Source organism: Canis lupus, chromosome 24 (assembly GCF_003254725.2).
Source record: "Canis lupus dingo isolate Sandy chromosome 24, ASM325472v2, whole genome shotgun sequence".
Taxonomy (NCBI): Eukaryota; Metazoa; Chordata; class Mammalia; order Carnivora; family Canidae; genus Canis; species Canis lupus.
The window spans coordinates 18,415,168-18,438,943 of NC_064266.1; the positions used below are offsets into that span (position 1 = coordinate 18,415,168).

At 39.4% G+C, this 23,776-nt stretch overlaps 1 protein-coding gene across 6 annotated transcripts in view; it reads right to left on the minus strand.

Annotated features, from left to right (window-relative positions):
• The window catches only part of PTPRA (protein tyrosine phosphatase receptor type A), a 171,157-nt gene that overhangs the window by 45,789 nt on the left and 101,592 nt on the right, over positions 1–23,776 (minus strand). For 3 of the 6 annotated variants that reach the window (XM_025469497.3, XM_025469495.3, XM_025469498.3), the window contains exons 4-5: positions 16,453–16,479; positions 876–960 (exon numbers count right to left, since the gene is read on the minus strand). In XM_025469497.3, coding sequence (XP_025325282.1) covers positions 876–960; positions 16,453–16,479 — 112 coding nt within the window. Of the gene's footprint in view, positions 1–875; positions 967–10,940; positions 11,029–16,452; positions 16,480–23,776 lie in introns of those variants that run through there. The other 3 variants (XM_049100747.1, XM_025469496.3, XM_049100749.1) reach the window with 3 other exon arrangements.

Here is a 23,776-nt window from a genome sequence, read left to right on the forward strand (position 1 = left end):
AGGAGATAAGAATATCCCTATCAAACTAAAATCCTGGTATTTCCCCTGTGCAATCAGGGAGAAGCCCAGAGCTTCAGACTGGGTGGGCACAGGTCTGGCTACAAGTCTCCTGAAGAATGGTAGAGACACGTGACAGATTGTAGGGCTGTATAAGGTTCCCACCTCTTTATCCCTGCAAAAGAACGGAGGGAGCAGAGCAGCTTTAGCCAAAGATAAGGGTGGAGTTAATCCCAATTAGCCAGGGCAGTAACTTCAGCAGAAAGAGGAAAAATGCATCTCCTTTTTCTTTCCCCTGGGTTCCCCTTCCTTGTTTTTTCTCCCTGTTTGAGTACTAAGATCTAGAGGACCCTGAAGAAAGTCAGAAAGGGGAACTCTATAATTCACACGGTTCAGTTTAGCACACCATGGCCAGGGATCCTAAATCCTAGGTTTGTCCCAAACCTCCCAAGTAGAAATAGAGTAGGTTTCTATTTATCACATCCTCTCCAGCTGGGTACCTTTAGGGGTGCTTCAATAGAGCTAGATTTGAGGATCTTAAATCACCTATCAGTAATAACACAAACTATACAGCTCTTCCCTCAACCTCAAACCACCATCCTGGGCTTTAGGTCAAACTAGAGTTGGGGAACTGGATTTGGGCAGATGGAAGCAAAGGGTAAGGCTGGGTCTTGAGGAAAACTATGTGGAGCTTTTAAACCATTTATATGTAGAATTTTAAGCTTAGTATCATAAACCATTCCCCTCTATTCCATTCACTGTCCTTATCCTACTATCTTCTGAACCGTGTGGGCTCACTGAGACCCTGGGGTATTGAAAAAGAGTCCACAAGAATGCAGAAGCTTTAGCATTCTCACCTTAGCATTTAGCATGCTCACCTTAACATGTACAGAACTATGATAATAAACACGATCACTAGCAGAGAGGACAGAGCCACCATCACTGCAATAATTGGCGTCTCATCTGAAATCGAGAGAAAACACATCATTACCATTGTGTGCAATGGAAGGGTCAAGTCAGATGCTGAGGGAAACAACCAGATAAGAAAGAAGGGCTCATGCAATGCTTCTGTAGATGGCAGGGTATGGACAACTTGAGCGAGTGAGAGACAGAACATTTCCCATGGCCACCCGAGGACCACTGTAGGTAGAAGGCAAGGGAAAGGATAGGATGAGGACCTAGGGTGATACACCCATCCATCTCTAACTTGTATAATTGTTTACTCTCTGTCTCCCTGCATTAGAATAAAAGCCCTCTGAAGGCAGAGACTTTGTTTCCTTCATTGCTATAGAGCTTGAAACAGTGCTTAGTACACAAAAATTACTCATATATTTGAAAGTATGAACACATCAATCCTAATGGCAAGCTGGGTGTGCAGGGCCAACCATGTGCTCTGTCCCAGCCTCAATGGGCTCCATCTAGAGGAGGACAGGAGAAGAAGAAAAAAGGACAGTTTCTCTATTGTAAACCCAAATGGTTTCCTAGCATGGAAAATACTGCTCCTGATTAAAGCAATGGGATATTGTTAGATCCTCAAGTACTATGTATCTAAGAATGCTGGGTACTCTGTTCTATCTCTTTCCACAGGCACCTTTTACAGTCCAACTAGAGCGATATCTGGCTTGGAGACAGAACAACTCCTCCCTTCATTCCACAGAGCCTGGCTTTCTATCCACCCAATACTTAGCCTCCTTTCTCATGGCAGCTGACCAGGTGCTAACTCATCCTCCCCAGTCCCATATCCCCACCATAAACCAAACAACCAATGTGAGTTTGTAACTATCTTCACCATTTCCCCTTCTGCTTAAAGGGAGGGCATGTCCCTCCCATGTAAAGGTCAATCTTGTCACATACGGTCTGAATTACATCCATTACTGTCACTTCAATGACTTGTCTTTTTGACCAGTAACTGTATGCCAGGCACTGCTCCAGACTCTGGGAATAGAGCAGTGATCAAGCAGATGAGGGATGTGTGAGCCTACATTCTAGGGGAAGCAGCAGCACACTACTCAGAAACAAGTGAACATACAATTTCAGTTAGGGACAAGTGCTATGAAGAAAAGAAGAGTAGTGGGTTAGAGACGGATGGGTTGGAGGGAGTTATTTTAGAGTAGTGTGGGAAGGTCTGAAGCGCTTATACTGAGGAAAGGTCCAAATAACATAAAGAAGTAAACCATGCAAAGATCTGGGCAAAGAACTTTCTAGGCACAGGGAATAGTAAGCATAATACCCCTTGGCAGCTTGGTAGGTTCAAGAAATAGAACGAAGGCCAGTTTTAGTACAGGACATGATGGGAGAGGTAGGCAGGAGCCAGGAGACTTGGGCCTTTGTAGGCCATGGTAAGCAGTATAGATTTAATTTTGAATGTGATGAGAAGCACTATGTGATTGGAGGGCTCTGAATAGGGCAGAAATTTAACAGGATTTACAGTCTTTTAAAAGATCAGCTAACTAAATTGACTCATAAGCAGCAGTCATGAGGTAGGAAGTAATCCAGCAGAATATGGTGTCAAAAAAAAAGTCAAAAAAAGTTTTTCAAGGAGAGGGTAATTAACTCAATCAGATACTACTGACAGATTAAGTAGGTGAGTTTTACAGAGAAGTGAAACTGGATTTGGCAAGACAGCAGCTATTGGTGACCTTTTTTTTTTTTTAAAGTTTTTTTTTTTTAATTTTTATTTATTTATGATAGTCACACACAGAGAGAGAGAGAGAGAGAGGCAGAGACACAGGCAGAGGGAGAAGCAGGCTCCATGCACCGGGAGCCTGATGTGGGATTCGATCCCGGGTCTCCAGGATCGCGCCCTGGGCCAAAGGCAGGCGCCAAACCGCTGCACCACCCAGGGATCCCTATTGGTGACCTTTTTAAGAGTGATCTTCGTTGAGTAGTTGGTGAAGAAGCATAAATCCAGTGATATAAAGATGGAAAGGGAAGACAGATACCAGACTCTTTATTTGAGGTGATGACTTCTACTATAAACAGGTGCAGAGAGAAGTAAGAGCAACTGGAGGGAGATGTGGAATGGAAAGGTTTTTTTTGTTTTTTTTTTTTAAGAGATAGGAGGTATTATACCATGCTTCTTTGTTGATGGCAATTTTCAAACATACCTTGGCATGTGGCTCTCATCTGAAAATAAGCAAACTGGCTAACTCCTTTTTGAAGAGCTTTCATCTCTTGGCTTCCACAACAAACATGCTTCTGATTTTCTATCTGTTGGCTGCTCCATCTCATTTTAACCTCACTAGCTGTTCCTCTTCTTCTTCTTTTTTTTTTTTTCCCCTGTTTCTAACACCAGTCTCAAAGAGTCTGCCTTCCTCGGGGCTCCATCCCTAGCACTCTTCTCTGCACTCTAGCTGATCTGATCAGATGGCTGTAAGTGCAAATGATACACTAGCAATTCCCACATTTGCAATGCTTGCTCAGACCTCTCTTCTGAGTCTACGTGTCATCCCACTTAAATTTCACAGGCAATGCAAACTTCATGTGTTTAAGGCCTTCCCCTCACCATTCAGTTATAAGGACTGCCATCCACCCTGCTGCTCAAGTAAGAAATGTGGGTATCCCCCTCAATCTCCTTTTACTTATCATCTATATCCAACCCAGTTACAAGTGGTTCAGGGCTAAAATCAATGCCTTAAATTTGTCCACCTTTTTCCATTCTGTTGCCATCACTGTAGTCTCAATCCCTATCCTCTCTTATCTGTATCACAGTAAGCCTCTGTCCAATGCCAATCCATTCTCCACAAAGCAGGCAGAGTGGTCTCTAAGAAAGCGAGCCAGATCATGTTCCTCTCACATAAAACCTTTTGGTTTTAGAGGCACCTGGGTGGCTCAGTGGCTGAGCATCTGCCTTTGGCTCAGGTTGTGATCCTGGGGTCCTGGAATCAAGTCCTGCATCAGGATCCTTGCAGGGACCCTGCTTCTCCTGCCTATATCTCTGCCTTTCTGTGTGTGTCTCTCATGAATGAATAAATAAAATCTTAAAACTAAACAAACAAAACCTTTTGGTTCTAGAATGAAATCTAATATCCTTACCCTGGCCGAGAATGATCTTCCTGACCTATCTCCTCCACTATCTCATGCTGCACTCACTCCACTTTGGCCACCACTCTGAGTTCATTCCTTCCTTAGGCCTTCAAATACGTTACTCCTTTCTGCTTTACATAGCCTCCCTCCATTCTTTGCTTGGCTACCTCCTAGTCATCCAGTTCTCATTTTAAGTGTTACTTTTCCCAGACAGGTCTCTCCTAACTTCCTAAAACTAACTACAATCCTAAATTTTAGTTTCCTTAATGCTAAAATAAGTTATCTGAAGATTAAATGAGATCATTCATATAAAATTCTTGGCGCAATAAGCAGCACACATTATGTACTTGCAGTCAGTATCAGCTATTATCTTCCTTGTTATTCTAACGAGGCACTGTTATTGCCCTTGATAATACCTCCCACACTTTGTAATTATATATTTATTTGAGTACAGTTGATTAGTAAGTGTTTCTCTTTATATCATAAATTCCACAAGGTCAAGAATTACATATCTGCTTTCTTTCTCACCATATACCTAAAACCCAGAATTTCTCACACATCTGGCACTAAACAAATACTAGATTAATGATTTATCATTAAATATGTCTTTGTTAAATGCTAATCACAAAGGAGTGCACACCAGGCATTAAAAGAAGGTAATTAGAGACATCTGGCTCAAGATAGTGAACTGAATCCATAATTTTACTTCTTTCTTCCCAAAAGTATGTTGAAATGCTAGAGGAAATATAGATCTACTAATGAATGAAAAGCATATCTGGGGCAGCCCGGGGAGCTCAGCGGTTTAGCACCGCCTTCAGCCCGGGGCCTGATCCTGGAGACCCAGGATTGAGTTCCACATTGGGCTCCCTGCATGGAGCCTGCTTCTCCCTCTGCCTGGGTCTCTGCCTCTCTCTGTCTCTCTCTCTGTCTCTCTCTCTGTCTCTCATGAATAAATAAATAAAATCTTTTTTAAAAAAAAAGTGTATCTGGAAGGCAAGAAAGAGTGTCATTAGTAGACCTAAACCAGGGATTTATAGAAGACCATGCAGAGGGATTAGACTATTGCAGAGATCAATCAGAGCTACAGAGCCTCCGGTTCAAAGGTGAGCACTAGTTCAACCAGTCTGGGCCTGGAAATACCGCAAGCTTAGAGTCAACCAGGCCTGGGGATGAGAGTGGGCCTTGGGGTAGTGAGATAGTATTTATTTTTTTTAAGATTTTATTTATTTATTCATGACAGAGAGAGAGAGAGAGAGAGAGAGAGAGGCAGGCAGAGACACAGGTAGAGGGAGAAGCAGGCTCCATGCAGGGAGCCCGACATGGGACTTGATCGCGGGTCTCCAGGATCATGTTCTGGGCTGCAGGCGGCACCAAACCGCTAAGCCACCCAGGCTGCCCATGAGATAGTATTTAACCAAAGGTATGTTGATGCAGGGACAGTACATCCATAGGCTGGGTAACAAGCTATAGTGCCCCATCCAAACTCAGCTGGGAAAACAGCACCCCATACACGGTGCAGGATTAGAGTGCTGCTAGCTTTTTTTTTCTTTCAATATAAGTTGTAAATATATTTTTAAACTCTGTATTATGCAAAACTTTCAAACTCACATATGTGTAAAGAGAATACTACAATGAATCCTTGTGTACTTTCACTTTACTTCACCATTTCACTTATATGCCAGTTTTCTTCATCTCTACCAGGATTTCTCAACCTCAGGCTAATGACAGTTTGGACCAGATAATTCTCTGTTGTAGGGGACTGTCATGTGCACTGTAAAATGTTTGCAACATTCCCTAGCACCTCTACCTTCTAGGTGCCAATAGAAAACCTCAACTGTAATGACCAAAGTCATCTGTAGACATTGCTAAATGTCGTCTGGTGGGGGAAAACCACCCTGAATTGAGAACTACTGGTCCATACCCACTCCACTGATTATTATTTTTAAAGATTTTCTTTCTTTCTTTCTTTATTTTTTTTAATATTTTATTTATTTATTCATGATAGTCGCACAGAGAGAGACAGAGAGGCAGAGACACAGGCAGAGGGAGAAGCAGGCTCCATGCAGGGAAGCCTGATGTGGGATTCGATCCCGGGTCTCTAGGATCGCGCCCCGGGCCAAAGGCAGGCGCCAAACCGCTGCGCCACCCAGGGATCCCCTTATTTCTTTATTTTAGAGAAAGTGAGAGAGCATGAGCAGAAGGGGAGGAACAGACACAGAGGGAGAAGTGGGACTTGATCCAGAACTCTGGGATCACACCCAGAGCCAAAGGCAGAAGCTCAACCACTAAGGCACCCAGTAGGCTCCCTCTACTGGATTTTTTTTTTTTTTTAAGATTTTATTTATTTATTCATGATAGACACACAGAGAGAGGCAGAGACACAGGAAGAGGGAGAAGCAGGCTCCATGCAGGGAGCTGGATGTGGGACTCGATCCCGGGTCTCCAGGATCACGCCCTGGGCTGAAGGCGGTGCTAAACCGCTGAGCCATCTGGGGTACCCTACTGGATTATTTTAAAGCAAAGCTGAGACATATAATTTCAACTATAATTACTTCAATATGTAGCACTAAGAGAGAATTCTTAACATAATCACATTATCCTAAAGCAACGCTAATTCCTTAATATAATTTAATATACGATTACTATTTAAATATCCCTGTTTCATAAAGGTCTTTTCTAATTTGGTTAGAATTGGCATCCAGAGGGGCACCTGGGTGGCTGTGTTGAGCAACTGCCTTTGGCTCAGGTTGTGATCCCAGGATCCTGGGATAAAGTCCCACCATCAGGCTCCCCATGGAGAACCTGCTTCTCTCTCTACCTATGTCTCTGTCTCTGTGTGTCTCTCACAAATAAAATCTTAAAAAAAAAAAAAAAGATTTGGCATCTAGAAAGGGTCTTTACATTGCATGTGATTGCTAGGTACACTAGCCCACAGAGGGTTTCCTGGGTCAGCCCTGATGACAGAAAGGACAAGGGTGGGGCCTGAGATAATTCTAGTAGGCCACAAGATATGAAGAAGGGGAAAAATTAAAGGAAGGCAGCTCCACCTAGAGGATAATTATATCCAACTTCCTAAACCATGACTGAACCCCTAGGTTAGGATATGTTCTTGTTTCTCCTCTTGAAGGGGGATACCTACTATGAGCACATGCTAATCCACTCAATGCTCCAGAGCAACCTCAACCACAGCTTTACAAGTGACCTTCATAAATACCAAGGACATCAAATAGTAGTCCTGGGAAACAGACGTTAAAAGAAGAAATAGAATAAATCTTTAAAAATATATTGCAAGGGCACCTAGATGGCTCAGTTGGTTCAGTGTCTCCCTCAGGCTCAGGTCACAAACCCAGAACCCTGGAATCAAGCCTCGAGAGCAAGCCTCAAGTTGGGCTCCCTGCGCAGCGGGGAGGCATGCTTCTCCCTCTCCCTCTGCCCCTCTCTCCAACTCGTGCTCAAGCATTCTTTCTCAATAAAATCTTTTTAAAAACTAAATAATTAAAAATTAAAAGAAAATACATTGCAATTTGTGTAAGAGGACACTACACTGATCTGATTTTTTTTTCAAAAAGCCACTACAAAATAAGAAGCTATCTTGCAAAAAGCCACTACAAAGTAAGAAGCAATCTTGCACCTATCAGGGACTGCTACTAACAAAAAAACTCAGAAAATAACAGGTGTTAGCCAGGATGTGGAGAAACTAGAACCCTTGTGCACTCTTGATGGAAATGTAAAATGGAAGAGAATTACTATATTATCCAGCAATTCCACTTCTGGGTATATACCCCCAAACTGAAAGCAGGGTCTCAAAGAAATATCTATACACCCATGTTCATGGCAGCATTAGTCATAATAGCCAAAATGCAGAAGCAAACCAAATGTCCATTTGTGGATGAACAGACAAGCAAAATGTAGACAGACACAATGGAACATTTTCAGCCTTAAAAAGAGAGGAATTTCTAACATGCATACAAAATGGATGAACCTTAAAGACTCATGTGAGGTGAATAAGGCAGTCACCCAAAGACAACTACAGTATGAGTCCACTTACATGAAGTGCCTAGAGTAGTGAAACTCAGTCAGAAAGTAGAATGGTGGTTGCTAGGGGCCTCAGGGAGGGAGGAGTGGGGAGTTACAGTTTAATGGATATGGAGCTTCAAGCTTTTCATCTTTACAAGATGAAAATAATTATGGAGATGGATGGTAGAGATGACTGCACAACAGTGTCAATAAACTCAATGCCAGTGAACCACACTTAGAGATGGTTGAAATAGTAAATTTTGTTATGTGACTTTTACCACAGTAAAAAAAATTGGGAAAAAAGGGAGTAATTTGGGAATTAAGGAAGTTCTTAGAAACTTAAAACACAATTAGGGGAGAAACAATCTCAAATAGGAAGGCTGAACAGAAGAAAAGACGAAACAGAAAAACACATTAGTAACGTGAAAGACCAAATCATGGACGTTCCCAAAACACAGAGTAGTAAGAGTGAGAAGAAAAGTGTGACAATAAAGAGACATGTGGGACAGATCTAGGAGTTCCCAAAGAAGAAAACAGTAAGGAAGGAGGGAAAGAAATTATACGATAAAGTTTTCTAAGTTAGCAGGCCAAATTGAGCATCAAGTTTGAATGACAACATTGGAAAAGGAGCTAGTTTTACCTAAAAACATCCTGACAAAGTTTTTGAAACTCTGGATCGAAATCAACCAACCAACCAGAAGCCACTCTTAAAAACTTTCAGCCGAAGGGATCCCTAGGTGGCGCAGCGGTTTGGCGCCTGCCTTTGGCCCAGGGCGCGATCCCGGAGACCCGGGATCGAATCCCACGTCGGGCTCCCGGTGCATGGAGCCTGCTTCTCCCTCTGCCTCTCTCTCTCTCTCTGTGACTATCATAAATAAATAAAAATTAAAAAAAAATTAAAAAAAAAACTTTCAGCAGAAGAAAAAAGGTTCCCTACAGAGAAACAAGAATCAGATTTATGTAGGACTGCACATCTAAAATACCACCACCAAAGTCAATGGTGCCACAGTCTACCAAGTTCTTAGGAAGAACTTTGAACCTGGAGTTATTACTCATCTAGCCAAATTTTCATTTCAGCATGAGGACAAAAGAAAGCAATTTCCAAAGTGTGGGGCTTTGGGGTCAGATAAACCTAAGAGTTCTAAACCTTATTCTCCTACTTAGTCGTAGTGTGACAATCTCTTGGAAACTTTGTGGAATGCCTTATGAAATGTAAATCTATTACTACTCTCTACTTCTTACACTTACTGATTTAAAAGAAACATCTCCAAAATGCTTGATATCAAGAAAAAAGATTTGGCCTTGGCATCCAGAATCTCACATGCTAGTAGAAAACCTCAGTCCAGATTTTAGGATGAGGCAGGTCCCTTTGTCTAAAACAGGGAAACTACAGCCCAAATGCAGCTCACTGACAGTTTGTATAAATAAAATGTTATTGGAGTAGAGCTGTATGTATTCATATTGCCCCTGACCGCTTTTGCACTACAAAGGCAGGGCTGAATAAATGTAACACAGTAGTAGGATTGCAAAAAACTGAAATTCTTTATTATGCAGCTCTTGATAGAAAAAGTCCACTGAATCCTATCTAGAATGTTATTACCACCTCTGCTCTTACACAATTCTAGATCAAATACTACTTTTTGTAGGTAATTGCTCATTTCTTGTACTTCCATAACACTATATATCTAATCTGCTATAACATTAATCACATTAAATTAAAGTCATTCATTATATGTCCATTAAATTACAAATTTCTGGAAGGTATGGATTCAAGATCACACACAGATATTCCTGCATTCAATATTTATTCTTTCATTCAATAAATATTGACTGAGTGACTTATTGTGCCAGGCAGGTCTTTTTTTTTTTTTTTTTGTGCCAGGCAGGTCTTGAGGGTACAGTAGTGAATAAATCAAAATTCCTTACTCTTTTTTTTTTTTTAAATTTTTATTTATTTATTTATGATAGTCACACAGAGAGAGAGAGAGAGAGGCGGAGACGTAGGCAGAGGGAGAAGAAGGCTCCATGCACCAGGAGCCCGATATGGGATTCGATCCTGGGTCTCCAGGATCGCGCCCTGGGCCAAAGGCAGGCGCCAAACCGCTGCACCACACAGGGATCCCCAAAATTCCTTACTCTTAAGAAGATTATATTCTAACAAAGGAGAAAGAATAAAAGGTAAGTAAAGAAATATATCACACAGGTATTAATGAGTGCTATGAAGAAAAATAAGGCAGGGTAAAAGAGGAAATGGGGGGGGGGAATCAGGACAAGTCCTGAATGAATAGATGGATGGAATAAATATCAGGAGGCATGAACGGTACAGTATTGTTTATGACCAATAGTAGTAGAGTTGACAACTATAAGCAATATGACAAGAAGAGACTCAGCTAGGTAGATAACTTAGAAATTAATAAAAAAGATTACAGTTAATATTTTAGCATTTATATAGCAGACACAGAGCACAGTGCCATACATGTATTATATCATTCATTTATCCTAAGAACCCTAAGATAGATACCATTATTAACCCTGTTGTGTCAGTGAGGAAATTGAGCATAGAGATTAACCTGTCTGTATTACAAAGCTAAAGCAAAACCACAAAGTTACACTATTCTCCAGACTCTTCATAAACTGCACGACCAATACCACTTTAAGTCTTCCAAACTTTCAGGCCAGAACATCTCTCTGGCATGGAAGTAAGATTTTAACATGTTAAAACATGTTAAAAAAAAGCTCCTTTTCCAATGTTGTCATTCAACATAAAAGTAACCTTTTAACATTTGAATTACATCCATGTTTCTGATACAGTTAAGGACAATACAAATAGTGACGATGTCCCCAAGCCTCTGTAAGGGAAGGACACGTAGATCTATTACAAAAACAAGAGAGAGGGGCACCTGGGTGGCTCAGTGGTTGAGACTGCCTTTGGCTCAGGTTGTGATCCTGGGGTCCTGGGATGGAGTTCCGCATCAGGCTCCCTTCAGGGAGCCTGCTTCTCTCTCTGCCTATGTCTCTGCCTCTCATGAATAGATTAAAATCTAGAAAGCAAGAAGGAGAAGAGAGGAGAGGAGGGGAGGGGAGGGGAGAAGGGAGGGGAGAGGAGGGGAGAAAAGAGGGGAGGGGAAGGAGGGGAGAGAGAGAAGAGAGAGAGAGGAGAGAGAGAGGAGAGAGAGGAGAGAGAGGAGAGGAGAGGAGAGGAGAGGGGAAAGGAAAAAGAAAACAGAAGAGAACTTACAGTTCCCACTGTAAAATCTCAGTTTTGGAGATAGGCTCAGGGATCAAATCACTTTCCTAGGGTCCCTCCCTAAATGGACAGTCATCACTTCATCTCTCAGGCTTGTCCTGCTCGAGGTCTTCTGGAGGTGGCCTTGCATGACTCAGGCTGATGCTGGCAAGGCAAGCACAATGGTCTATTCTTTGCCCTACCCCCACCTCCTCTCCACTATCCACTCTTGCAAAATCTCACTTCCTAGACTCAGGCTATGGGGTAGCATTTCAAAAATACTAAAATGGTGTTCTGGGACAACAGATGTTTATTTGCTATATCCTTTTCCCATGAAAACAAAGGGTCATGTTATTCTAAGAGCTTACATGTAGACAGGTGAGTCACCTAAAGACTCAGACACACCTTGGTCAACTACAAAAATAATCACTGAAGTAAAAGCCATATTCCTCGATCTTCAATTCCTAAAGTCCATTTATTTGTCTCGTTCCTACACTTTCTGATAGAAGTATTTATCAGTTCTCAAAGGCAGAGTTGTAATGTTAAGTGCTTCATAGTGGCTCTAAAAACAGCAAAAAAATCAGGTTGCCTCTAGAGCCTGAACCACTAGGTTGAGCCAATTCTTGACTTGGGGCAAATTATCATTCAGAAACTATTTTCTACTGCCCACCTATCTTCCATAAGGCCTCTGGAATTATCTTTCTAAAACAAAAATCTGACCATGTCATTTCCTTCCTTCCCATCACCAGGAGACACCCTGACCCTTGTGCTCACTGTACCAGCAGGTCCACTGTGCTGAGGCTAGCTCTGGCCACTCCCTACCTCAACTATGCACGGTTCCTCAAATACCTCACTTGCTCCTTCATGTTTCCTTGCTTTCACCCTATCTGGCACATCCTCATTTTCCTTAGTCACTATATTAATTAAAACTGCTCAGAGCTCACCCCCATGCCTCCTTCCCACTCTCCAGGCATGAGTCTTTTACACTCTCAAGCAGCACTTACTGTGGAATATAGCCAAATAATATGTAGCTGAGTAGACCTTGATGCTTGCTGTTCACACATTTCTTCCATGAGACAGAGAATATATATTTCTTTCTTTCTGGAATCCTTAGCATCTAACAGGTACTGAATGAACCTATGATACTTAGGGAAAGCTATGGAGTTCACAATAATAATGTCACTTGCTATGATGATAAAAAAAAATACTTCTTTAAACAAGAATGTGAACTCCTTTATAGATTCCAACTTTGAGCAAAGTATTAAAGGAGAAAGCTGGGGGGAGCAGGTGATCTGATTTGAGAGCTGAGAAACTTGAATGAGTTTCAGGGCTTCCATAGAATGTTTATCGTGTCTGGTTCTAGAACTCTGTAGTTCAAAGACTCCTTCACAAATGTTTAGAGGATACTATTTCCAGATTTAAAAAAAACAGTTATATAAACTATTATATCTGAAATAATTTATTTTTTTAAATTGTATTTATTTATTCATGAGAGACAGAGAGAGAGAGAGAGAGAGAGAGAGAGAGAGAGAGAGAGAGAGGCAGAGACCCAGGCAGAGGGAGAAGCAGGCTTCATGCAGGGAGTCCGACGTGGGACTCGATCTTGGGTCTCCAGGACCACATCCTGGGCTGAAGGTGGCGCTAAACCGCTAAACCACCTGGGATGCCCCAATCTGAAATAATTTAAAGTATGATTACAATAGCTTTACCTTGTATTCCTGCTTAACAATTATTGGTGATAAGGTCTTTATGTGAAAATCCTATTATTAAAAAAAGCTGTTGAAATAAAAGACAGGATGAGATGGGTCGATGCAGGACTTTGTTTAAAAGGTAGAGGGCAGAAGAACAGCTAAATGTCTGCAGTCGTAGTGGTACTGCTGCCAAGATGACCCTGCCTTGGGAGTTGCCTCAAATCCTAGCCTCCAAGAGGCCTTGACATGAGTCTTGACTGACCAGTTAAGATTCTTGACTTCCTTAGTCTCCCATCAATAGTAACAGAATGGTGGGATGGTAGGAGTAGCAATATGATACCCAGCACTTGCTGAGTGACTGCTATGTGCTGACCCAGCACTAGGCCAAGCACTTCATTTGTGTTACTTCTTTCTCCAAAACAACTCTATGAAGGAAATTGTGTTCCTATCCTATTTTGCAAATGGTGAAAAGACACATAGAGAAGTCAGACACGTACCTCCCCCTGCTGCTAAGTTTAAGTGCCAACTCACAAACCCAGATGGTCTAGCCCCAGAGCACAGGCTTTTAACCATTGCATACAGGGCTTCTCCAAATATTCCACTAGGCTGCTCACTCTCCAGCCTTAATATATATAATCTCAAGATCATTCAGTAGCATTTTCTTTTTTTAAAGATTTATTTATTTATTCATTGATTCAAGACACAGAGAGAGAGAGAGACAGAGAGACAGAGAGGCAGAGACATAGGCAGAGGGAGAAGCAGGCTCCATGCAGGGAGTCCGATGCGAGACTCAATCCCGGGACTCCAGGATCACACCCTGGGCCCAAGGCAGGCACTAAACAGCTGAGCCACCCAGGGATCCCCTCAGTAGCGTTTTCTTACACAGGAAAACCTCTAAATAGTTGAATGAGAGTATGCATCACTATGTTGCTCAAACTTCATGAGAACGGAAACAGAGGTTCCTCTTCAAGACCAAAGAACCCATTCCTATAGCTGCTGGGAGGGTTAGTGGCTAACAGTTCTCAGCAAGTGCTTTCCCAGGAGCTGTCCTTGGCCTGAGAGAGTAGCCTGGCAAAGGGAAAAGCCTCTGCAATGCTCATTCTACCTCTAGACCTTCCTGCAGGATTGACTGAGGCCTTCGCTGCCTTTGCTCTGATCATGTGACATTTCATGTCCCCACTCTCCTCAATACTAATGCCTTCAGTGTTTCGAAGGTGCTGTGTAGAGAGAAAGTACTCTCCAGTAAACTTGCTATCTCAGAGTCTGTTCTCTCTAGATCAAAACTAATAAAATCAAGATGTAAAATTAGTAAAAACTAAAGAACAACTAGAAATTGTATTCATGACCACTGACTTCATGGGGAAGAGGTACTCAGAAGATAATGCTAGAACTGGATTTAATGCTTTAGTATATGTAACACAAATCATCCGAATTAACAGCAGTAAAAATGCTTTAAAAGAAAAGCTGGTTATATAAGGAAAAGTATTATTGTGATTCCACTTAAATTAGGTAGCTAGAATAGACAAATTTATAGAGACAGAAAGAGTTACCAGGGGCTGGGAGAAGGGGGCGAGTTACTGCTTAATGTTTAGAGTTTTAGTTGGGGATTATAAAAAAGAATTCTAGAGGTGGATGGTGGTGACAGCTCAACAATGTCTTAATTTCACTGAACCATACAGTTAAGTTGGGAAAATTTATATGATGTATATTTTATTACAATTAGGAAAAAAGTTAGTTCTACTCAATAATTAATGTGGAATGCTTTTTAAAAAGAATACACATGAGAAAATAACCAGTTACTTAGACTTCAAAAGAAAGGAAGCAAAGTTGCCTGTCTACCTTCCTTTTCATTCCTTTCTGTTTTGACAATTAAAACACCAGCCGTTGCTGTTCAAAAGCATCCCAGAGACCAAGGCAGAAAAACTTATAATTTAATTCATCTGCTTAAGACATACTTTGCTTAGCAAACCCATTATGATGCAAATATTTTAAAATAATTGGCCTCATTTCTCAGAAAGCATTTGGTTTTAAAATTAGAATGTGATATCAAAATTTACAGAAATACTTCTAAAGATCTGCTCTGGTAAAAATGTCATTACATTTTTTCAACATTGGAAGGAATATGTAAGCCTCTTCATTTTCCTGTTTAGTCAAAACCAATTATACAAAATTATTTTTTAACTTAAAAAGGATATGTGCCAATACATATTAATGTCACAATTAGCAATATTCTAGATGATTAAGATAGTTTCCTTTCTTTTTAACCACAATATTGAAACTATTAAAATCCATGTTAGTTAGCTATGTAAAACGGATAATATTGGGGCAAGAAAAGGCTGAATATTAAGAAAATACACCCTATGTAGAGGAATAAATCAAAGTTTGTATGTTTAATTTTAAAGCCTATACCATTTTGACTTTAAGACTGGGGAAAAGAGAAGTTTTAGGGAGCAAATATAAGTTATCTACTGCATTATTAATCTATTTAAGTCTGCACTTGGTACTGAGAATCTAGTAACCAAATGTGAATAGCAAATATACTACTTGATAGAATCTAGTTCCTGAGTTAAAGAAACTGAGAGCTAGAAAATCAAAAGAAATCTGTGCATAAAATAATACCTCATTAATCCTGACCAAATACAGTGGCAGATGACAACACATAAAGGATTATAGTACCCTACTTTTCTGATTCAAATGCTCCCCTACTTAGTGGAAATTCATCAGCCTTCAAATGTTCTATTAATTATGCAGGAAAAACTGTGCATGGTTAAATAATAGAATGAGAAAAAAAGCCTCAGAAAGCTCATTTAATAAAATAGGAAATCATAAGAGAAAAATTGGTTCACAGATAAATATTTTCCAAACTCAAATGCAATGATCATTTCTTAAGACTTTTGGATGATCTCCCTTTCTCTTACACTCTCTGATGATAGTCCTACTACTGTCCAAAGCAAAGTGTGCCACTACACATAAGTACCTACACTCATTCTGTTCTCTGGTGACCAGGGATTTGGAAGCCCTGCTTAGACCTGCTTAGATCACTGACAGCATCTCCAGCCATAGGGAATGTCACACTAGAGAGGTGAAAACTCATAAAATCCATATAAAATGACAAAAGGTCAACATTTTATAGACTAGGAAAAACAACACAAAAAGCTAGGATGTTTATAGGCAATTATTGACTAGACATTAGAAATTAACTGTGGTGTAGAAATTATGGCCTAGTATCACCAAGGATGATATTAGCAAGGTGACATGATAAAGATACAGCTTTTATTACTTGTTAAAAGACATCCTGTTAGATTCCATAATCTATATTTAAAAACACAATGAACACCTATTTCTATTATTCTTCACTACAAGGTTAATATGGACACAATATAAGAGAAAGTAAACACAACCATATAGATGCACAAGGTTACCACAGACTGTGAGCAAACATGATGAATATTGTACATTATTAAAGGGGACAACAGACATAGGTGAGTGGCTCACCTCTTCTGTCCTTCGAGTCAGAATTACCTGTATAATAAGTGAAAAATAGAAACATTCACTCAAATTAAAGAAATACATTACAATTTAACCGAAATTAAGACAAAATAAGCCCTAGGGATACAGATATTTTCTTGTTTATATATGTTGGAGCTAGAATGAGGTACCCTCCAATAAATGGGTAATGAGATTGCTGAAACTCACTAAACATTAATCAGTGGTTTGTCCTTCTGAGTACAAAAACAACACAGCATCAATCTTCCTAAAAAGTACAAGAACATAAAAAGAAATACAAACACAATAGTATTAGAGGTCATTATGTCTTTTAGGCCATTAAAATGCAACAGGACAAAATTAAGGATATTAAAGACAAATGGTAATAAAATCTAATTAGTGTAAAAAAAAAAAAAGTCTAACCAATGTAGACAAATTCTATACACTAACAGAAAACTTTTTTAAAGGCTTGTGGAATATCCACAAGCCCTTATAAATTATTGCCCATTGTAGAAATAACAGACAATACTATTTTATCATGATGCAATAAAACTAGAAATTAACAAAGAAAACAGCTGAAAATTAAAAGCAAAGCCAAATTACAAAATACCTCAGAAATAATAAAATCATTCTTTGGCAGAATCTACCAACTCTCCCCTAGTAATTGTCTCCTCTTCTTGCTTTTGGTACAGAAACCATGTTTTGTTTTTGTTTTTTGTTTTCTTTTAGCCGAGCACAAAGCTGTCCAGCTACAGACTGCGTTTCTAAGACTCCTTTGTGCCAAATGCAGTTATATGAAGAATTCCAGGCAATGACATGTAAGCAAAAGTGATGAGGGTAACTTCTGGATCACATTCTTTAGAAAAGAAATCCCCATTTCCTCTGTTCCCCTTTCTCAAGGGCTGGAACCAGAACCCAATGATGAGAGCCATCCATCTCTGATCAAGCAGATGAGGGCAATCTTGCCGAAATGGCAGAGCCAAGAAGAAAAAAAGAACTTGGTGCACCTGGTTGGCTCAGTTGGTTAAGTGGCTGACTCGATTTCGGCTCAAATCATGAATATCAAGGTTGTGAGATTGAGCCCCTTTATCGAGCTCTGCAGTGGAGCCTGCTTAAAATTCTTTCGGGGTGCCTGGGGGCTCAGTCAGTTGAGCATCTGACTCTTGGTTTCAGCTCAGGTCATGATCTCGGGGTCCTGGGATCAAGCCCCAAGTTGGCCTCTGCACTCAGTGTGGAGTCAGCTTATCCCTCTCTTGCTCCCCGCTCCCAAATGAGTAAATAAATAAAATCTTTAAAACAACAACAACAACAACACTTCTCTCTTTTCTTCTGCCCCTTTCCCCCTTAAAAAAAAAGAAAAGAAAAAAGGAACTCAGTCCTTGATTAGGCAAAGCCCTCTGGTCTACCTCTGGAATATGAAAGGGGAGAAAAGGCTTTTGTCTACTTAAGCCACCGAATTTTGGTCTGTCTGTATCAGAGTACTTTAGACTGCACCATAACTAATTCAATTACCTACAAGAACACTGATGGAATGTGGCTAAAGCTGTGCTTATAAAAATTCATAGCATTAAATATATAACTGGGAAGAAGGAAAATAAAAACAAGTTAAGCATTCAATTTAGGAAGAAAGAAAAAGCACAAAATAAATCTAAGCAGAAAGAGTAAGAATAAGAAAGAAATTAATGAAATAAAAACTGAAAAATGACAGGACCAATAAATATACAATAGGAGGCTCTTTGGAAGAAAAAAGCAACAAACTATGAAACATATACATGGTTACTCAACTCAAGCATGAAAATAGACAAACATATAACAAATATTAACAGCTATGTAGGAAATGAATCTTAAGAGATGACTTTTCCTCAGACCTATTCAAGTAATTTTGAACACATGAACGAGATGCATAGCTAGGTAAAGTTCAATTCTTTCTGTGAAGCAAAACAAAACACTGACAACTAAGACTTCCCAAAAATAGCACACATATATTAAAACAAAACAAAACAAAACAAAAAGCACACATATGAAGGAAACAGACCAATTTAATTTAGAAATAACTTATGAATGTCATTAGAAAAATCCCAAATACAGTAGTATCAAACAAATTGCTACAGTTCATTCAAGGAAAATCCAAGTAGGGTTGTTTTTGCAGAAAAGTAAATAGTTCAAAGTTCAGAAATCTATTAAAATGATTCACCACAGTATATTATATAAAGACAAAAAATCATAAAGATCTTGTTCATTGATGCTAAACAGACAGTTGGTAAAATTTAATATCCATTCTTGACACATATGTTCTTGAAAGCAGGAATAAATTAATAAAACCTAACCATGATAAATAGGTTTACCTCAACACAAGAGTCAGCATATTTAATGGAAAACCACTTAGCGTCCTCCTGAGAGTCCGGTACAAGACAAAGCTGTCTGCTTTAACCATTGCTTGCTTCCTAACTTTATTCTGAAGGTATTCACCAATCATTTATTTTTTTTTATTTTTATTCATTTATGATAGTCACAGAGAGAGAGAGGCAGAGACACAGGCAGAGGGAGAAGCAGGCTCCATGCACCGGGAGCCCGATGTGGGACTCGATCCCGGGTCACCAGGATCGCGCCCTGGGCCAAAGGCAGGCGCCAAACCGCTGCGCCACCCAGGGATCCCTCACCAATCATTTAAAGAGAAAAAGACTGATTTGAAGACTTATGATAATTGAAGTAAATTATGTCAAACACTGAGGAAATTTATTAAGATGACCAGCATAAAATAAACTTACAAAAGTCAATAGCTTTATGTAGTATACCCAAAACTAAAAAAGTGATCTATATTAATTACGTCTTAAAAAAAAAAAAAAAAGGATGCCTGGGTGGCTCAGCGGTTGGGATCTGCCTTCGGCTCAGGGTGTGATCCTGGGGTGCCAGGTCCACATCGGGCTCCCTGCATGGAGCCTGCTTCTCCCTCTGCCTCTATGTCTCTCATGAATAAATAAAATACTTAAAACAAAACAAAACAAAACGGTCAATAGCCTTCATAGCCTCAAGAGCAGCCAGTTAGAAGACATAGTGGAAGAAAATAATCCATTTATACTAACAATAAACAAAACACCAAAATAGCAACAACAACAACAACAACCCTCTGATATATCTAGAAATAAGCTGAATAAAACATATGCAACATCAGTGGCAAAAACTTTAACAGTTCCAAGAAATGCAAAGACTTCAGCAAATGGAATACACTGCATTCTTGGATAGACTTAAAGATGTCAATTGTCCCTGTTAATCTATAAATGTGACATAACTTTTCTCCTGCTATATAAGTTGATTCTACTGTTCGTAAAGAAAAATAATCAAGAATCGGTAACAAAATTCTGAAAAATAAGATTAACAAGGGATGATTAACCTTATCAAATACTATTTTAGAGTTAAAATTATAGTAGTGGGGTTCTGTTCATGGACAGAGAAAACAAATAACAGAAAATACAAATGTTAAGAAACAGAACTCAAATATATACATGGGAACCTAAATAGATACAGAATTCAATATATGATAAGGTAGCATTTCAAATTAGTGAGGAAAAAATAGATTATTCATTAAAAGGTATTGGGACAAGTCATTAACCATTTTGAAAAAAAAAAAAAAACAGATGTATAGTTCACACTTCACATTAGAATAAATTCCAGATGGATCAGATTTAACCATACACCTACATGCACACACACATATATATACAGAAAAAGGAAATCATGTCTAGAAGAAATCATAAGGAAGTTATTTTGTGGGCAGCCTGGGTGGCTCAGCGGTTTAGTGCCGCCTTCAGCCCAGGGCCTGATCCTGGAAACTCGAGGTCAAGTCCTGCGTCGGGCTCCCTGCATGGAGCCTGCTTCTCCCTCTGCCTGTGTCTCTGCCTCTCTCTCTCTCTCCGTCTCTCATGAATAAATAAATAAATAAAATATATATAAAAAAAGAAAGTTATTTCGTAATGATGAAGTAAGAAAAGCCTTCTTAGGGGAGCCTGGGTGGCACCATCAGTTATTCGCTGGACTCTTGGTTTCAGCTCAGGTCATGATCTCAGGGTCCTGGGATCAAGCCCCACGTTAGGCTTGATCTGCTTAGAGCCAAGTCTGCTTGAGATTCTCTCTGCTTCTCCCTCCATCCCTCCCACTCGTGCTCTCGCTCTCTCTCAAATAAATAAGTAAATCTTAAAAAAAAAAAAAAAAGCCTTGCTATATATGATCCAATACATAGAAAACGTTTAGTTAAAACAAACTGACAATTTTTTTAATTAAAAGAAGTTTAAATTACTTATGATAGTTTCTGCAACGCAGAAAAGCTAGATGAGCAACTGGGGGAAATATCTGCAACTTTTAATAGGTAGGCAAAGGTTCATTTCCTAACATTAAAGAGCTTCTATAAATAAGTCAGAAAAACCTGACATTCTAAGAAGAAAAACAGATAAAGGATACCAGCAGAGTTCTTAAGAAATACAAGTGATCTTTCCAAATATGGAAAGATGCTCAACCTTACTCAGTGATACGCAATTAAGGCTACACTGAGATGCTAATTTTCACCTGTCAGACTGGCATAGATCCAGAAGTGTGATAATTTACTGCACTGAAGACAGCATAGGAAAACAGGCATTCTGACACACTGTTTATAGGAATAAATTTCCCAACAGAGGAAAATCTGGCAATATTTACCAGTTTATAAATGCACACTTAAAAATAATTTATCCAGGACGCCTGGGTGGCTCACCAGTTAAGCGTCTGCCTTTTTGGCTCAGGGCGTGAACCTAGAGTCCCGGGATCAAGTTCCACATTGGGCTCCCTGCATGGAGCCTGCTTTTCCCTCTGCCTATGTCTCTGCCTCTCACTCTGTGTGTCTCTCATGAATAAGTAAATAAAATATTAAAAAATAATTCATCCTATCAATATTCCCACATATGCTTGAAATGACAAATTATATTGTTTGTAACAGTACTCTGAAAACAGCTTTAACATATACTGATAAGGAAGACTGGATAAATACATTACGGCATGTCTACACTATGAAGCAGCTCTTTATTATAGTACAGAACAAGGATGACAGGCTAACGGAAAAAAAGTGATGTGTAGAAATATACACAATATATATGTCTATTATTTGTATGAGAAATAAAAGAAAAAAATATATAAAATATATGCTTATTTTAAAAAGGAGAACAGAGACTCAAAGCAAAGGTCAATAGGAGAGAAAAATTTTAAAGATTAAAGAATTATTCTAGGATATGTCCAATATCCAAATAGCAAGAGTCTTAGAAGAAGAAAACAGAGAAAATGAACAATGGAAAAAATTTCCAAATATAAGACAAATTTCCCCAACTGAAGAACCAAAAATTTTCAGATTTGAAGAACCAAAGCTCCAAAGGTCCTATCAAGTATCCAGCATAACGAGTGAAAAAGACCCACATCAACATTTCCATGAAATTTCAGAACATGAATGATAAAGAAAAGATCTTTCAAAAACACACCAAAGTGTGATTAAGAATCAGGATAGCATTAGAATCCTCCAAGCCTGGGAATTAGAAGTCAGGGCAATGCTTTCAACATTCTAGAGAAAAAAATACATCCTCAAATTCTATACATAGCCCTACAGACATTTTTAGACATTAAGGCCTCATGCAATGTATCTCCCATGGACCTCTATATCTCAAGAAGCTACTGGAGGATATAGTCTATCAAATAATGGGGTAATCCAAGAAAGAGGTCAATATAGAAGCCAGGAAGCCAGAAGCGCTTCTCTATTATATTTCCCAAAAAATAAAGAAGGAAAATCCCAGATCAACGCCTGGGCAGCAGCCCTGATGATCAAGCCTAGACTTGAGTAAGACAATAGATGAGTCAGGAGGAAGACCTCTAGGAAATAAATCTGTAGATTACCTTACAGATCTGACTTTACTGAAAACTGTATTGAGAGGCTATGAAAAGTATGGGAAGAATTGGCTAGCAATAGGCAAAAAGAAAACTAAAACAGAAATATAAGGCAACTGGGGCACCTGGGTGGCTCAGATCAGGTCATGATCTCATGGGTTGTGAGACTGAGCCCTGTGATGGGCTCCACGCTCAATGGGGAGTCTGCTTGAGATTCCCTCCTCCTGCCCCTTCCCTCACTTGTATGCATATGCTTGTGCTTGCTCTCTAATAAATAAATCTTTAAAAAAGGAACTGTACGGCAATTATAAAATCCAGAAAAAAAATTGTCCAAAGAAAAGAAAAATCACATTATACTTACAGCTCAGCAGGGAATAACATTACAGTTATAATAATAAAAAATATCAAATACTGATTCAATAAAAAATTAAGATGTAACAATTAATGGGAGGATTGGTCAGATGGTAGTGATGAAGATGTGGGGGGTTCAGACTGTGACCTGATGTAACATAAAGGTTTCCTTGTTTTACTGATCTTGAAAAAAAAAAGTCACCAGTGAAATGTAGTCTCAGTCTCCCCTGAGACATGAAATGTATTAAGAGTACAATAACCAGCTTCTTATTTATGGAATAATTTGGACCTAAGGCAGAGTATGTAAAACTCAGTTCCCTAACAGCAGAGTGCAAAGACCACAAAAGTGAGAAATAGGCCTTGACAACCCTGAGATCTAAGACAAATCATTTAACCTCTTAGTCTTATATTAAGCATATATTAAAAGGAAATAATTATCCACGTTCACATCACAGAACTGTTAAATGAAGACAGTAGAGAACAGAAGTAAAGAATACAGGCTGCAAAGTCAAGCAGGCCTGGGTTACCCTCTCACCTATCCCACTGACTACTTCAGCTTGTTCAAGTCATTTTGTCTTCCTTCCTGAAGTAATGGCCATAACTCACAGCAAGAAATATATTCTATACCGTTAACTCTGTGTTTCCGTATAACTGAAACAAAAGTTTGACAATACATATAACACAAAAAGAATAGAAATGAACAGGACCATCCACTTAAAACAAAATATGATGCCCCACTAAACTGATTTCATGAATTGGTCATGACCTGTACTTTGAAAAAACATTCCCCTAAATTACAGTTTCATCACTGTAAAATTCTTCCACCCGCAAAACATAAAACAGAACCTACTTCAGAGGATTCATAGGATACTTCATAGGATTACTCTAAATAAAACTCTCCGTACAATGTCTACCACTTAAAAACAGTGCTTGCCATGTGCATGTATACACTGTAAATGCCATACCTATATCAACTCACTTAATTCTGATAATTCCTCTATGACATAAGTATTATTACTATCACTTGTTCTTATTTTACAGATGAAGAAACTGCAGTACAGAGCTTAAATAATTTGCCTGTGGT